At 47.2% G+C, this 17,954-nt stretch overlaps 1 protein-coding gene across 15 annotated transcripts in view; it reads left to right on the top strand.

Moving 5' to 3' along the window:
* AGAP1 (ArfGAP with GTPase domain, ankyrin repeat and PH domain 1) overlaps positions 1 to 17,954 on the top strand; it is a 635,310-nt gene that overhangs the window by 251,450 nt on the left and 365,906 nt on the right. For all 15 annotated transcript variants that reach the window (XR_008523125.2, XR_008523124.2, XM_054550021.2 and 12 more), the window contains one exon: positions 4,605 to 4,739. Coding sequence is in view for 13 of the 15 variants with exons in the window: in XM_054550021.2 (XP_054405996.1) it covers positions 4,605 to 4,739 (135 nt within the window). In the remaining 2 variants the exon portion in view is untranslated. The remainder of the gene's footprint in view (positions 1 to 4,604; positions 4,740 to 17,954) is intronic.

Here is a 17,954-nt window from a genome sequence, read left to right on the forward strand (position 1 = left end):
CCTGTAATCCCAGCACTTTGGGAGGCCCAGGCAGGTGGATCACTTGAAGTCAGGAGTTGACCAGCCTGGCCAACATGGTGAAACCCTGTCTCTACTAAAAATAGAAAAGTTAGCCAAGCATGGTGGCGCATGCCTGTAATACCAGCTACTCAGGAGGCTGAGGCAGGAGAATCACTTGAACCCAGGAAGCAGAGGTTGCAGTGAGCTGAGATCGCTCCACTGCACTCCAGCCTGGGTGACAGAGGGAGATTCTGTCTCAATAAAATAAAAAGCCGGGCATGATGGCAGGTGTCTGTAATCCCAGCTACTTGGGAGGCTGAGGCAGGAGAATCTTTTGAATTTGGGGAGGTGGAGGTTGCAGTGAGCCAAGATCGTGCCACTGCACTCCAGCCTAGTAGATAGAGGGAGACTCCATCACAAGGAAAAAAAAAAAAACAAACTAAAAGCATCTTCTCAGTGTGCTAGATGGGAGATGTTAGAGTTGGGCTTCCTGGAGAGCACCTCCCCCCACCTTTTTTTTTTTTTTTTTTTTAAAGCATACGTGGAGTGGCCACTGGTCACTCTCCCTCCTGAAACCTTCAGAGCCAGAGCTGTTTATCCTGATACAGAAGGGAGAAAGGATTCTTAGGCCTAATGCGCCCTCTAGTGTTCACCAGGAGACAAGGCCGCACCACCAAAAAGTCCTTGGTTCTTCTTGTGAGAATGCAGAATTGCCGTATTTGAGGTGGCATCTTGAAAATGCCTAATCGTGTTTTAAAGTGGATGCTCATCCACAGCAGATTCTGCTTAAAGCTGCCTTGAAGTCGAATAGAGAAATTCCGAATAAGCTCCCCTTCCCGCAGGCCCGACTGTGGCATTTCTGAGCAGAGTCCTTGGGGGCCGTGTGTGCAGACACCATTCACAGGCTGCTGATGCTCAGGAGGTTTGATTTTAGGACTCAGAATTGGCTTTTGCTTAGACTCACTGTGAAAAGTGGCAGTGAAGTTCCCAGCCTGGAAAGATCCTCTGCGATCAGGGTCTGTTCTCTGAGTTCTGAGTACACATCCATGTTCCGTCAGTAGGAAGGGAGTGTCTGAGATCCCAGGAGTTGGGACCACACACACCTGCGTGTGACTGGCTGCTGGCTGGGTGACCTTGACCCCTGGGGCTCTGGTGGGGTTCAGTAGGAATTCCCCGAAGACACTCAGTGCATCTGTGGGTATGGGATAGGCGTCTAATGGTGGCTGCTTTTGTTCCTCATATTTCAATATGTGACCAGTGTTCCAGGGGTCCTGCCTGGGATCCTGAACCCCACCCCCCACTGTCCCTGCCCCTGGAGGCAGCGTATCCCTCTGAGTCTCCTGCCTGAGCCCAGGGGCACATCGAGCCTCCTGCCGTGGTGGCTGCTTAGGTTCTCGAGAAACTCTGATGAAGTTGAAGTCCTTGAGTAAAAGAGAGTACCCCCATTCATTCCCATGAATTCCATGAACATCTGTTGACCGGATATGGAAAGATGCCCAGGAAGGCCGCAGGGGAGTGTCTGCATGTGCGAGGGTGGCCTCCGGGGTGGGGAGGTAAGCCGGCCCCACACCCTCCGGGGTGAGCAGGTAACCCGGCCCCACACCCTCCGGGGTGAGCAGGTAAGCCGGCCCCACACCCTCCCGGAGTGAGCAGGTAAGCCGGCCCCATACCCTCCCAGGGTGAGCAGGTAAGCCGGCCCCACACCCTCCCGGGGTGAACAGGTAAGCCGGCCCCATGTCTTCCCTGCAGGACTCCTCTTAGCTGGGCCACCCCCAGATGAACCAGAACGAAAAGTTCCAATCAGGGCTGTATTCCTCACCTGTGGGATTCTCTTGGTCCTTCCCTAGACTTCAAGGAGCACCCTAGAAAGCCCGATGGCAGGAAGCTGGCATGCACGTGGGCTCTGAGGGTCCCTGCCGCGACGCTTGCTTCCTGCATGCAGACGTGCTCTCCCTGAAGCCCGTGCTCAGCTGCTCTTGCAGGGGTTTGGCTTCCTGGGTTGCCAGAGACAAAAGAGGGATCAGGTTGTCCAGGAAGGCACCTGGCATTTCCCTTCCTGCTGGTTTGGGGTAGGCAGCGTTAGAGGTCAGAGCATATGGGATGGGAAAGAACGGAAGAGGAATTAGGTTCATTGCCAAAGGATGCCTGGGCTGGGGTGAGGCCTCCGCCCGCTGGTGGGAGGGGCAGCTCTGCCAGCAGGAGCTCTTTCTGGGCGGTAACCAAGGACTGCATGAATGTTCATAATTGGGCAAGATGGGAATGAATGAGGTAATCATTTAATGTTTGTTAAACAAGTTCTGTTTTAAAGACTTGCAAATTAAATTGATTTGAGGGAGAAGCACGATCTGTAAAAAGCTACGGAGTTAAAAGTGGAATGAAAATGAGACAGGTATAGAACCGAAATGCGAGTGCAGAAGCCCGTTTCGGTGCAGTGGCAGAGATTCCCATGGTGCACTTTTGAAGCCGAAATTTGACAGAAACCGAGTGAGCATGCCGCTGAGGACGGAGGGGCTGCGGGATTGCTGGGCTGCAGGTCAGGGTCTCATGGAAGCGGGTGGTTGGAGGCTGCGTGGCCTGTGTTTCCAAAATTATCCTAGAGCATTGAAACATCATGGACTCCTAACTTCTTTTTACAATTAAAAAGAATTGTGTATACGTAAAAAAAAAAAAAACAACTTTCTTTTCTTAAATGTTGTGAAATGCAAGTCAGATTTACTCATCAGCAAGACAAGAAGGCAGGACGAGGTGCCCTTTGACCGTATCCCTGGAACGGGGGTGCAGCCTATGGAGGCTGTAGCAGTGATTGTCAGAGAAGAAACCCTTAACTGCAGAGTTCACTTGCCTTCCGGTAACGGGGAAACGTCAGCCCAAACCTGTTTCATAGGGCTAAGAAAATAACTGAGAAAAGGGAAAAGGAAAAACTGAATAAATTCTTCAGGACATCACTTTTTAAATATACTTCAGAAACTGAAGTTGCCAAACGCCTTTCTCCACAAAAATAAAATGTCAAAGGTGGTTGCTCTGTTGTATAACTTTGCTGCTATTTCTTTGACTGGTGGAGAAATCCTGTTGGTGGATTTTTGTTTAAAGAGTTGTTTATTGTTTTCTTTGGCATAACAGCCTTCAAGCCCTATGAAAAAGATTCAGGAAACTGTCTCTGAAGGCTGAGTGCAGTGGCTCACGCCTGTAATCCCAGCACTTTGGAAGGCCCAGGTGGGTGGATCACTTGAGGCCAGGAGTTGAGACCAGCCTAGCCAACATGGTGAAACCCCATGTCGATTGAAAATACAAAAAATTAGCTGGGCATGGTGGTGAGTACCTGTAATCCCAGCTACTTGGGAGTCTGAGGCAGGAGAATCATTTGAAACCAGGAGGCAGAGGTTGCAGTGAGCCAGATCACGCCACTGTACTCCAGCCTGGGCAACACAGTGAGACTCCATCTCATAAAAAAAAAAAAGAAAAAAAAACCACCTGCGAAAAGTCCTCTCTCCCCCCTAAGCCCTGTGGCTGTTCACATTCCAGCTCCTCATTTCTCTGTTCCACGTGCCACTGTAACTCAATAGTAACGGAATGAATGGGCGGGGCTGGGGGTGGGGAATCCTGGCAGCTGAGCTTTAAAAAAAAAAAAAAAGGCTCAGTTTCTTTTTTAGGAAACTGGTGCCGACATCCCTGTGCAGCTGCTCAAACGCCCCCGTGTACACACATGACTTAGATTGGGGGGATCCAGGTCACCTGTGACCCTGAGGGGGTCCATCAGAAACTCAGGGGACTCTCTGCTCCCCTCTCCACACACCTCCCTCCCACCCCTCTCTCCCACCCCTCTAGGCCTCACCCCTGCATCTCCCTCATATACACCAGCTGCTCTGCCGGCCTCTGCCTCAGGCGCTCTGCCCCAGGCAGTGCCTGCTGCGCCCCACCTGCTGCAGGTGAGGGTTCCCTGACCCCCTGCTCTAAAACCCAGAGTCACTCAAGCCTCCTGACCTCCTTCCCAGTATCACTTACAGTGTGGCCATCTTACATTCAGAAGCATTCATCACACTCATCTTTCTTTTCTGCTTGCCTCTCTGGCCAACAAGAATGTCTGTTTCATGAGAGTGCAGATTGTGTCTGTTTCAACAATTCACTGGGTTATCCCTGTGCATAGAACAGGAACAGACCCCAAATGGGGGCTGGGTGAGCATTCATTAAATGGGTCATTGGACAAGTGACCAAACCTGGAAGAATAATGCCAGTGTAGGGAGTGTGCTTAGCCACCTGCGTGGTGCACAGAAGCGGGCCTGCACATAGGACTGTGTGTGTGATTTTTCCTCCTTCCTAAAGTGTGTGTCCTCTAGACCCATATTAAAGTCTTGTTCCTTCTTTCTGAACATTTTAAAATTTCAGTTTCAGAAGCTCTCCTGTAAAACAAATTTCTACGAATGAGTAACTTTCTCTGGTGTTTGAGTCTGTTATGTGGGAGGCAAACTATGCTCTACAATTTCAGATTCATAAACTAATTACATTTCTGTTGAGTAAGGTACCGGTTTTCCATGCTGTGGGGAATGTGGGAAGTAGTTAGAGCTGTCATTGTCACCGTGCCATTACTTTTTGGTCTTCTGTTCCAGATGCCATAAGTTCTACTAACCCGAGGGTCATCGATGACGCCAGGGCGAGGAAGCTCTCCAACGACCTGAAACGGTGCACGTACTACGAGACGTGTGCTACATATGGGCTGAACGTGGAGAGGGTCTTCCAGGACGGTAAATGCGCATGGCTGGGAGTTCACTTTCAGTTCATGATACGGGAGGCACTTCAATAAATCAGTCCTGCCTGCACTTGTGCACGTGGGTGGCGGAAATACGTCATTGATGGGTGGGCATTAGTATTGAGAACAGTCCATTCCAGAGGCAATTCTCAGGTATGTTTCATATGAATAGTGCTGTGTTCAGAAGAGACAACAAGGCATGGCTTGAGAACAGCCTGGTGTTGGGTCTGTGTGTCACTTATGGGGCCTTTTTGTGTACAGGATAGAACATTTCTTGAGCTGTTATTCATCCATGTGCTCTGTAAAACTTGTTTGTGAGCCATTTCTTTGTTGTAATTGCCCATTCTTAATCCAGTTCCGTCCTTTAAAGCAGTTTAAATATTTGATATTAGGCTTTGAGGAGAGAACTGAAAGGAGAGAGTGTGTCAAGTTTGGACCTACCCCCACCAAAAAAATAATAAAATGACCCGATACCACTCACAGCAGAGGGTGAAGACCAGCCTTTTGGAATTGTTTTTAGGTTATTTTATTCATTATTGATCACGTACCTTCAGGAACGGCCACAAATCAGACAGAAAATTCTCTTAGAAGAGCGTGAGGTTCTGCAAGGGGGTCACACACTCGTGGATGATCGTAGCGCCAGACGTCATCTATGAGAGAGGAGCCTGTGCAGATGCGTGGGGTGGGCGGGAGAGGTGGCATCACCCTGGGGATAGGAGGGTCTGGGGTAAATAAGGACTGATACTGCTAAAGCCAGTCTTTTCAAGTTGGAAGCTTGGGAGAGGCATGGTTCTGGCAGAGGGTCCCCTTGCTGGTGGGAGTGGCGGAAGTCACTTGTAGGGTCCTCTCCCCTTCTGGTTTAAATCCATGGGGGCAGAGCCACCTGTCCCCCTGCTCTGGTGCCCAGGGGTTGTTGGGCAGAGCAGGGCAACCACGCTCGGGCTCTCCGGAGAGTGCTAGAGCCGCTTCGAGGTGATGGAGGACTCGCCGCGCTCTGACCCTGAAGACCCACGGTGAAAGCAGTGGCTGCAGACTGCTCCCGGGACTTCTTCCAAGTGGGGCAATTTTCTATTACATGTTTAAATTAGTCTTCAGATGAAATTGTAGGGATTCTGTACATTCACTGTTCAACTCAGTTTCAAAGATGACATCAGTTCTCAAACTTCACATTTTCTTTCCTGGAGCAGTGAGGTTCCTTTCTAAGCCTGCCATCTCTTCCTACGCATCTCTGCCTCTCAGATAGTTACCTGTTTTTCAGCACATTGGTCCTAGTTAGTCCTTCATGGCTTAGGTTTCTTCTCGCCTTTTCCAGTGCCAATGCTGAAGAAGCACAGGGTTCCCCTGAGAAGCAGCACAAAGTCGCCGGGGTTCCACAGCCCCTTCTTCCCTCCATTCACGTTTATCTCGGGCATCTCGTGCCGCCTCTGTCGGGAGAATGTCCTGTGGGGAGTACACCTCATTTCAAGCCATGCTGGTGAACAATAGTGAGACGTTAGTAAGACTTGGAAGAACTGTGCAGGGAGGCCCTTGGAGCCCTTCTGAGAGGTGCACCCTAATGGAGCAAGGTCACTGTCGGCCGCTGCGCTGCCGAGGCCCCTGTGAATGTTGAAGTAAAGCATCGTAGATGAAGGGTCCCCAGGTCCGTGCATGAGGCCAGCTGCCTGTTTTCATAAATAGACTTTTCTTCTTTTTTTTTTGGAGACAGAGTCTCGCTCTTTGCCCAGGCTGGAGTGCAATGGCGTGATGGCAGCTCACTGCAACCTCTGCCTCCCAGGTTCAGGCAAATCTTGTGCCTCAGCCTCCCCAGTAGCTGGGATTACAGGTACACGCTGCCACACCTGGCTAATTTTTTGTATTTTAGTAGAGACGGGATTTTCACCATGTTGCCCAAGTTGGTCTCAAACTCCTGAGCCCAGGCAATCTGCCCACCTTGGCCTCCCAAAGTGCTAGGATTATAGGCATGAGCCACCGTGCCTGGCTGTAAATAGACTTTTCATGAGCAGAGCCATGCTTTGTGTCGATGGGCTGCAGCGGGTTTGGGCCCGTCTCCAGCTGTGACAGCAGAGATGAGGGTCTTTGCGGCCTGAGAAGCCCAGAATATTTACTCTCTGGCCCCGTGCAGAGAGCTTGCCGGTCCCCGATACAGGATATCAGGGACTCAGTTGTCTGGATAAGTTTAGTCTCCACAGTGACTCCTTTGCTTTTATATTTATCATGGTTAACATACATGAGTTTTCCATAAATTGATGAATACTTCTTATAAAAATAATGTTGTCAATTAATACTGGGGGTTGTCAATTAATGAATACTGGGGGATGTCAGGATGATGCTGCCTTCCTGCCAAACAACCTTTGTACATTCTGGCCGCTCTAACGAGACCCAGTGGCTTATACAACAGATTTTTACTTTTGCCACTTACGGAGGATGGGAGTCCAGGGCCAGGTGCTGGTGGGTGCGGTGTCTGCGGTGTCTGCGGTGTCTGCCGAGGGCCATCCTCCTAGTGGGCTATGTGCTTGCGTAGTGGAGAACAGAGAACACAAGCCCTCGCCTGTCCCTTCCCATAAAGGCACTTAACCCATCACAGGGTGTTCCACCCTTGTGATCAGTCACCTGGCAGAGGCCCCACCTCTTATTCCCCTGGGGGTCAGGATTTCAGTATAAGAATTTGGGTTGAGTTCCATACCACACCCAGCACATTCAAGGTAGAGGACAGGCAGCCAGCCACCTCTGTGTTGGAAGCGTTTCGTTTTCTTCAGGTTGGGAGGTGGAAGGGGAGAATAAGGACTGATATTTCTAAATATTAGTTTAAAATATTCAGAAAAAGCGTTTCCTTTGCTGTGACAGCTCATGTCACACCTCCCCAGGTGATGCTGTGATGAGTGTCCGTTTTCATGGGTACAGGAGATTTCCGTTCCAGTTTCGTGTTATAGAAATAATACACTCTCATTATGTATTCGGATTTTGGCTGGGCACAGTGGCTCACGCCTGTAATCCCAACACTTTGGGAAGCTGAAGAGGGCAGATCACCTGAGGTCCATAGTTCGAGACCAGCCTGGCCAACATGGCGAAACCCCATCTCTACTAAAATTACAAAAAATTAGCCGGGCATGGTGGCAGGCACCTGTAATCCCAGCTACTCATGAGGCCAAGGCAGGAGAATCACTTGAACCTGGGAGGCGGAGGTTGCAGTCAGCTGAGATTGCACAATTGCACTCCAACCTGGGTGACAGAGCGAGACTCTGTCTTAAAAAAAAAAAAAAGTAGGATTTTATGGAATCTGAAAAGCAAATACCTGTGATGCTACAACTTCCGTGACTATTGCGATTTTTTTTGTTCTTAAAATATTTTCATGTGAAGATACATTTTTAAAATAAAATGAGAGTTACTTTGCATATTTTATATCATAGTTATATGATATGTGGTTTCTTATTTGTATATATATTTTCACTTAAATCACAAACACTCTCATTGTTAGTGATAAAAGTAGTTGCTGAGTAGGAGCTTTATTCAGTGCTTAGCAATCCTTAACAATAACGAAGTAAAAATCCTCAAGGAAAATTAAACATTGTAAGGTTTATATAAAGTTGAAGAAATCGAAGCTCAGAGAAATGGCATAGCTTGACCCAAAGGGACACAGCCTGGACCGGATCCCCCATCTTGGGACCTGAGAGCCTTGACTTAACCGCAGCACCGGAACATTTTGTCATTAAAATGGAAGCAGATCAGGTCCTGGGGCCTCAAGAACACACCAGCTCTGCCCACAGGTCTGGGGAGGGCCTTGCAGGGGACACACGCAGCCAGCAGGGCCCCTGCCCGCTCGCCAACTCAGTTTATTCACATTTCTTGATAACTCTGGCTTCTTTTTCGCCCTAGGGCTTACTTTGTTTATTTACTTTTTGTACCTATATATGGTAGAAAGAAAACATAAAGGAAAAGCGTGTAATTTCTACATAATGTTTGGCTTGTAAATAAAAAAAAAAAACAATCCACCTGCTTCCATCGCCCTGTGGAGTCCACGTTCCTGATTGGCTCTGTACCGAGGTTCATTTAAAAGGCCAGGGACCTCATTCTTTCTTCTTCAACATTTGACTTCTTAGTGTCTTGTAACAAAAGGACATTATAAAAATTAATGGAGAAACATTGCATTCACTTTTTGTTCACTTGTGTAGTCCTGTTTACTTTTCTTTCATTCATGGAGTTGCCCGATGGCTACTAGCAAGTGGTTTTAGGTATTGGGAAGCAGCCTAGCAAGCTGGTTCGTCCATCCAGTCAGTCATTCATCTGAGCATCAGCTTCCCACCCACTGTGCGTCTGGTCAGGGGCTAGAGGCAGATTGGGAAGCGCAGGCAGGGTCCCTTCCTCCGTGAAGTTAAGGTCCACTAGGGAGGGTAAACATCAAACAGTCATGCAGAAACATGAACTTGTGTCTTGCCCAGGGGTGGAGAAGAAGTGTGGCAGCCCAGGCTGCTTTCTGGGGGGTGGAGCGTTCTCTCTCCTGCTCACGGGCGAGTTTGTGTGGCTTGCGGGGCTGGGGGAGCTGGCTCCACAAGATGGTTTCTGCTTGACCTGGGCAGCTGAGCCGGATGTGGGCCATGGGTACCCAACTGTTTGGATTCTCAGCAGAACCCTGGGGGAGGGGGGCACTGGGGGCCGGGGTGGGCTGGATGTGTGGACTTGGCAGCTGGGGGCTGCAGGTCCGTCTGCAGGGACTGCACAGGGCTCCCGTTCCTAGATTGCCTCACAGCTAGCGGCTCTGCACCTGTCAGATTCTGCGTGGCTCTGTTTGCTTCTTCCCGCAACTGGGAAATAACCTATATACAAGTTTTTCTATTTTTAAAGTTAAAATGGTGATTTCAGTGTTTGGCATTAAATTTTTCGAAAGTCCCTGTTCATTTGTTCTCCTAGGGCCTGGATACATGAACATGAAGGATTACAGAAAAATAAAGTCCATTCCATGTAGACATTGTTTCTCTGGTCCTACGATCCTTCCCACTTCCCCTTCCCTTTTTTTGAGGCAGGGTCTCTGTCACCCAGGTTGGAGTGCAGTGGCACAATCTAGGCTCACTACAACCTCTACCTCCCGGGTTCAAGCAGTTCTCCTGCCTCTGCCTCCTGAGTAGCTGGGATTACAGGCATGCGCCATCATGCCCAGCTACTTTTTGGCTATTTAGTAGAGACTGGTTTTTGCCATGTTGGCTAGGCTGGTCTTGAAATCCTGGCCTCAAGTGATCCTCTGGCCTCGGCCTTCCAAAGTGCTGGGATTGCAGGCATGACTCACTGCACCCAGCTTGCGATTCTTCTTTAAAGAGACATTTTTCCCATTTCATATGAAGAACCAGCTTTCTGAGTGGCAGCAAGCATCTCTTCCGGACAGAGTCCATGTCTGACATGGGACTGTAGTCAGGTCTCTGGAAGGTCAGGAAGGGTGGAGTGTTGGTGATGGGATTTTTCAGCCTACATGCTGAAAGGTCACCTAAAATAGTTATAACTTAGTGACAAAAATAAATCCTCCCTCCAGAAGGCCAAGTCATGTTCAAGGTGGTAGCAAGCTGTGTACAGGTAGCGACAGGGCCCCTTTGAGCATTACACGTGCACCTTGGGAGGAAGAGAGCGGAGAGAGGGCTCTGCCTGTGTATTCTTGGAGATGGTGCATTCAGCACTGTCGTTCCCTGCAGTTAGGTTTTGGAGAGCGTAAACTTTAGCCTGTCTTCAAATGCTTTGAGTTTCTCGTCTTCCTGAGTAGCGTGTTGGGAGCTTTCTCTGTTGTGGGTGGCAGTGCCATAGAGGAACACAGGGGCCTGTGTCGTGGCATCTGTTCAATCGGGGAGACAGGATCAGGGTTTTTTTGTTTGTTTTGACATTTTTGAGCCAATGCACCCTAACTTTTATTGGGCATAGTTTGTGATTGTTAAATTATGGTGTCTTTGCAGTAGCTGTGTGGCATGTGGGATTTTAAAGGCCCCTGATTCCTAAAGAAAGAGGGGTTTCCCCTTCATATGCAATCAGGAGTACAACCTGATAGTGGTACAAAGAATTGTTTTCATTTCTTCTCCAAGCAGTTTGATGCCCTTTCTCCCTTCACTCCCCCTCTCCTAGAATGAGCTGATAAAGATGTATCTGAGTGGTCCACAGTGTGGTTTTATGCATGGATTGTTTATTTGCATCCCAGCATGTTTTGTATACAGCAGGGGTCCCCAGTCAGGCCGCACAGGAGGTGAGCAGCTTGCAAGTGAGCATTACTCCCTGAGCTCCTCCTCCCGTCGGATCAGCGGCAGCCTTAGATTCTCCAAGGAGCACGAGCCCTATTGTGAACTGCGCATGTGTGAGATCTAGGTTACGCACTCCTTATCAGACTGTAATGCCTGATGATCTGAGGTGGAACAGTTTCATCCTAAAAGCATCCCCATCCCCCGCCTGCCCCCCAACCCCTGATCCTCAGAAAAATTGTCTTCCATGAAACCAGTCCTTGGTGCCAAAAAGGTTGGGGACTGCTGGTATATAGAATTTAATATTCTTGCATGCATTTTCTGAACCTTCTAGTCACTTGTTAAATCCCAGTTCAGAGCATCACATTAGATATATGATCTGCACTGTGCGAGGGCATGCTCCCCACCAAAACGTCAACCTCTTCTTAAGCTTGTATTCATACGACCATAGGAAAACCTACATGCAGAACTTTGACTCTGATAATAGTTGTTAGACCAGGTCAAGATCCATGTCAAAGAGGTAAATTACAAATTATCATTTCTCTGCTTAATGGTCTCCAGGGCCAGTTTGGTGATCTCACATAAGAGACTTCTGTCCTAGAACAGACATGCATTATTGTGGAGGGGGAGACAGTAGGTTCTAGGTGTATGGGAAAGCTGGGCAGTGGCACTGGAAGGGCTCTGTGTGCCAGGTGCTAGCGCTCCCGGGCTCTGTATGCCAGGTGCTAGTGTGGCCACAGCCTTGTGGCTTATTAGGGCTTCCTCTGTTCACACGCTGTGTACATCATCCTGGTGGATGGGTGTTTATCTGGCAGAGTAGTTCCTGGTCTAGGCAGATCTATGTCAGTCCTTTGACCTCATTGCCCCTGGCTTTTTATGTTTGTGTTGCAGTTAACATTCTGGAAAGCACTTTTATAGAAGCCATTCCATTTGTCTTTTGTCCCTTCCCAGTAACGGCTCACCTGGGCATATCTAACCCATGCCAAGAGCCCGAGCTGGGAGAGGTTGTGTGATTTTTACCAAGGTTGCACGGGAAGTCAGGGAGCCTCGGTGTGCTCTTGATGCTTTGCTTCCAGAGACTGAAATCCTGGTGTGCAAAGAACCCCATCTCACGTTAAATGTCTGCAGCTGTCTGGTCCTAATTACAGGAGTGTCCAGAACCAGGGAAGCTGTATTAATGAGCCCGTTTGTGCAACCTAAGTGCACGCGCTAGAGCGTCGGTGAATGTAAGCAGTCTTCTGGGCCTCTTCTGGGTCCTGCATCATCTTGGACCATTTTGTTTTGCTCACACCACAGTCCTTGTGCTGTTAAAGGATATATCAGTTATGCCTCTTCCATTCTTTCCTGAAATCAGCTTAATTTTCATTGTCGGGGTGGCCTGTTTTATGATTTGTTTTTGTTGCTTTTTTTTTCTCCTTTATTATATTAGAGATTAGATTGGAACTAGTGTGTGTGTGTGCACGCATGTGTGTGTGTATGTGTGTTAGCGAGGGAATACTTCAAAAAATAAGATTTTTTATACTTGAAAGCAAGCCATGTATATGTGTACATTAGGCACTTGATATATGTTGAAAAGGTGGATTAATGGGTCATTAATTGTCCATTTTTTAATCACTTGTAATGACTAATAATTATATAACAATTTAATGGCTTATGATGTAGGATAGTGGATCTCATTAGGCCCAGTTTATAGCTGGGACTACATTGTTGGAAATGCTGCCTTCCCAGAGGTATATGGTGCAGCTGGTGTCAGGCGAGGCCATCATTTCCCGTTTCTACCTGTGATGTTGGCTGTGCACCTGTACTCATCACTGTCCCCGTCTCTACACCCTCACCCCCTTCACACATTGAAAGTCTTATTTCTAAGACTTCCTGGGACAGATGGGTGGTAGATGTGTATTAGGACAGTATGAAAGAGGTTCAGCTGCTTAAATTACACTTCATTAAGGGGGTTCATATTTGAACATTTTCTGAGAACAAAGATGACGTGAAGAAAGTGACCTACGTAAGACTCTGGCAGCACTTATGCGGTACCAATACAAATGGGGGTCGGGGGCTGAGCAGAAAACATTCTTTAAGAGTTAAATGATCAAGTCACATAAGACGTGTTGTTTTTGTTTTGTTTTGTTTTGAGACAATGTCTCACTGTCACACAAGCTGGAGTGCAGTGACACAATCTTGATTCACTGCAACCTCTGCCTTCTGGGCTCAAGCCATCCTCCCACCCCAGCCTCCCAAGTAGCTGGGATTACAGGTGCGTGCCACCACACCCAGCTAGTTTTTGTATTTTTAGTAGAAATGGGGTTTTGCCATGTTGCCCAGGCTAGTCTCGAACTCCTGAGCTCAAAGCGATCCGACCACCTCAGCCTCCCAAAGTGCTGGGATTACAGGCATGAGCCATGGCACTCGGCCATATAAGGAGGTTTGATGCTGGTTTGGGAGCCATTCTGGTGTGGTTAGCCCTACGGTCATTGATGTCATTGCCCAGCAACTTCTTTTTTTTTTTTGAGATGGAGTCTCACTCTGTCACCCAGGCTGCAGTGCAGTGGCGCAGTCTCGGCTCACTGCAAGCTCCGCCTCCTGGGTTCACACCATTTTCCTGCCTCAGCCTCCCAAGTAGCTGGGACTGCAGGCGCCCACCACCACGCCTGGCTAATTTTTTTGTATTTTTAGTAGAGACGGGGTTTCACCGTGTTAGCCAGGATGGTCTCGATCTCCAGACCTCGTGATCCACCCGCCTTGGCCTCCCAAAGTGCTGGGATTACAGGCGTGAGCCACCGCACCAGGCCCTGGCATCCAGTGCATTCAGTGCATGTGAGAATCTGCAGATGGTCTCCAGCAGAGCCACATCTGACCTGCCTAGTAGCTTATCTCCCAGTGAATGGGAGAGGTGCCGACCTGCTGTTGACTGTAAGGAGACTTGATTCAGCCTGTTGATGGGGGCGCACATGTGAGGAACAAGCCTTTGTGGGTTTGTGTGGGTCTTTCTCTTATGCCATATCCCTGGTTTATATTTGGATGGGAAAATACATAAATGTTTGATAGTGATAATTTTTATGAAACATGACATTGCCAACTCCTTTCTTCATATGCATTTTCAAATTCAGTTCTTAACCAAAGAAGCTCTTTCTACAACAGGGTTAAATTAAAAACTGAAATAGCAAATTAATACCAAAAAATTTTTTTAAAATCCAACAAAATGAAAAATACTCTTGAGTTACTATTTTTAGAAAAAAATTAGTTTGGGTTGAAAAATTCTTACTCTTGTGAAGCTATAAAAGCACATGTTTTACTGATGAGAGAAGCTTCTGGCACATCAGCTGAGACAAAAATCTTCCATATTCACTCAATAAATACAAATACAGAAGATGGGCTGGGCGCGGAGGTTCACAGCTGTAATCTAAGCACTTTGGGAGGCTGAGGCAGGCGGATTACCTGAGGTCAGGAGTTTGAGACCAGCCTGGCCAACATGCCAAAACCCTCCTCTCTAAAAATACAAAAATTAGTCAGGCATGGTGGCGTGTGCCTGTAGTCCCAGCTACTCGGGAGGCTGAGGAGGGAGAATCTCTTGAACCAAGGAGGCGGAGGTTGCAGTGAGCTGAGATCACACCACTGCACTCCAGCCTGGGCGACAGAGCAAGACTCCGTCTCAAAAAACAAAACCAAAAACAAAATAAATACGAATGTGTAAGATAGAATTCATTATGAAGCTACACCAGACATTTTCAGGACTAATTTGAGAATGTGCTTGAGATGATTATCCTTAAATCATCCAAGTGTTTTTGAATATTATTTCAATTATTTCATCTTAGAAATATGAAATCAGCTTGTTTCTTGTTTGGAGTTGCCCCTTCTTTTTATTATTATTTCTTAATTCAGACAAGATCTCGCTCTGTCACACAGGCTGGAGTACATCACTGTACTCCATCCATCATAGCCCACTGCAGTTTCAGACTCGGGCTCAAGCCATCCTCCTACCTCAGCCTCCTGAGTAGCTAGCACTACTGGTGCATGCCACCATGCCCAGCTCATTTTTCAAAATTTTTTGTAGAGATGGAGGTCTCGATATATTGCTAAATCCAGTCTCCAGCTCCTGATCTCAAGTGATCCTCCTGTCTCAGCCTTCCAAAGTGTGATGGGGTTACAGGCATTAGCCACCACTCCCAGCAGCCCAACTTTTAAAGGATTCTCTCTCAGTCTATCGCTTGATTTGCTTAACACCAGCCATTTAATATGAAAATGTTTAGGTGGGGGAGGGAATATCTTAAGTATCATTGTGCTCCATACTCCACAGACTGCACCTGCTGGCCTTAGCGATACGGGGTCAAGTATGAAACATGATAGAGTGACACCCAAGGAACCTGTAAGGAAAGGAATTTTGATTCTTTCAGAAATAACAGGAAGAAATTAATCTTAAAATCTTAAGGTTGATGTTGCAAACAACCAGAGACAGTAAATAAATTGTTATTTAGTAGTGTTGCAGAATATTGTGTTAATAGAGCTTGTGATCTCTTCTGGCAATTTCTTACCCTAAGTCTGGGATTTTTCCTGCTGTGCTTCTCTTACTGGAAACGTTAAGTGTGCACAGATGCTCATACGTGTGCAAAGAAATGCCTGAATTAACTCTCACACTGCCAACATCAGATCATTAAACACACTATTAGTAAATGTTCTCTATTTTGATTTTCATGTTAAGACTCATCTCTTTTGCTCATAGAATTAATTTTATCAATGACATAGAAAATGGTTATTTTAATACTTTTCTGCACTGCGGTATCATAACTGTGTTTTGCCCCAGGACTTCTCTCTAATGACTTTAGCCAGCTTGAATTAGTGTGATGTATCATTAATGCATACAAATGGCTTTTATTTTTGTTCATAATCTGTTCGTAATGCCACGGCATTCTGCTCTTTCTAATGCTTTTAAAATGATTAAGTAGTGATGTACTTTTTGACCTAGTTAACCCTCCATGGAATCGATGATCAAAAGAATAAGAGAATATTACTTAACTAGGATAGTCAGAAGTTGTTACAATCTGTAGCTGATGTTTTCCAGTTATTTTGAAGTTTTTTACAATTTTTTTTCCTTAGAGAATATGGACATAGGCCGGGCGCACAGTGGCTCATGCCTGTAATCTCAGCACTTTGGGAGGCCGAGGTGGGTGGATCACCTGAGGTCGGGAGTTCAAGACCAGCCTGGCCAACATGGTGAAACCCCATCTCTACCAAAAGCAAAAAATTAGCTGGGCATAATGGTGCATGCCTGTAATCCCACCTACTCGGGAGGCTGAGGCAGGAGAATCGCTTGAACCCAGGAGGCGGAGGTTCCAGTGAGCGGAGATCGTGCCGTTGCATTCCAGCCTGGGGGACAAGAGCAAAACTCCGTCTCAAAAAAAAAAAAATATTGCAGAGAATATGGACATAGCCATATGGTCCTTTTTTCTAAGTAAACTTCACTCATCGAGAAGCTACCCACAAACCACTGGGTTAGCAGCACTGAATTTGTTCACTTGATGAAAGATGAGGAAAAGTAATCCTTTTTAAGTTGTGAAGTCCTTTAACCTCAGAAAGGGTGGCTTTGTCTCATGGACTTTGATATTTTTTGCATAGTCCTTGTAGGGTGAGCCTGGCCAGACACTGGCTCCAAGAGGATGTGAGGAATTCAGGCTCCGAGCAGATCAGGGGCATCCCTAAAGGTTGGGCTCTGGAATCTGAGGTGGGTTTGTGTATTGAATGTAGAGCCTCTTCGAAGTGTTGTGACGAGGAGAGCGATGCACTGACGGCCTTAGGAGTCTTCCCTGATGTAAGCAAAAGTCAGCTGGGAAGAGTGGATTTCAACTTTGTTTTCCTAAGAGAAAAACAGACCAGATGCCGTGGCTCACACCTGTAATCCCAGCACTTTGGGAGGCTGAGGCAGGTGGATCCCCTGAGGTCAGGAATTTAAGACCAGCCCGGCCAACATGGCAAAACCCTGTCTGTACTAAAAATACAAAAAAAAATTTAGCTGAGCATGGTGGCAGGCACCTGTAATCCCAGCTGCTCAGGAGGCTAAGGCAGGAGAATTGCTTGGACCCAGGAGGCAGAGGTTGTGGTGAGCTGAGATCGTGGCACTGCACTCCAGCCTGGGAGACAGAGCGAGACTCCATCTCAAAAAAAACAGAAAAGAAAAATGGATTGTAAAACCTTCAGTGAGTACGTTGGATTTTGTGAAATTTGCCAAAGAGAAGAAAGATCATTTTTAAAGGATATAAAATATGGAAATAAAAACCACTCACAACACTGCCACCCGGGGGCAATGATTCTTAAGGCTCGGGTGTGTGTTTGTGTGTGTGTGTGTGTGTGCGTGCACCTGCCGTGTTTGAAAAAAATGGACTGTCATGCATTGTGAGACTTTATAGCGTACTCTTTCACATACACGTGGAGCATCCCTAATCTGAAAATCCAAATCTTAAACTGGAAATGCTCCAAAATCCGAAATGTTTTGAGTGCAGACATGGCACACAAGTGCTCACGGAGAATTTCGGATTCCAGGTTTTCAGTTTAGGGATGCTCAGCCTGCAAATATTCCAAAAAAAAAAAAAAAAAATCTGAAATTCAAAACACCCTGGTTTCCAAGCATTTTGGACAAGAGATCCCCAACTGTGAATACTTTTCCGACCCTGTGGTTATTGATTTTTGCACGGCATTTCCTTGAGCAAACAGAACAGCTTTTGGACCCAGTCTCCAATTAGACATTTAGTTGGATTTTTATCCCTCTGTATTTGATTTAGATGAGTGCTTCCATGCATGGTTCTCTTTACTGAAAGCTGTGTCTCTGTCCTTCCTGATTTCCCAAGGATCCATCTCTGGAAGTGAGACTGTGTGTCCACGGCTTGCAGAATGTTAAGGCTTTGAATCCTCGGTGTTGACTAGCCTTCCAGGAGGCCTGTCCTAATTCAGGGTTCTCCAGCAGCTGCCCTTTTTCTGCACCTGGCCACACTGGGTATATTCATTTTGAAAACCTC

This window comes from Pongo abelii, chromosome 11 (assembly GCF_028885655.2).
Source record: "Pongo abelii isolate AG06213 chromosome 11, NHGRI_mPonAbe1-v2.0_pri, whole genome shotgun sequence".
NCBI lineage: Eukaryota > Metazoa > Chordata > Mammalia > Primates > Hominidae > Pongo > Pongo abelii.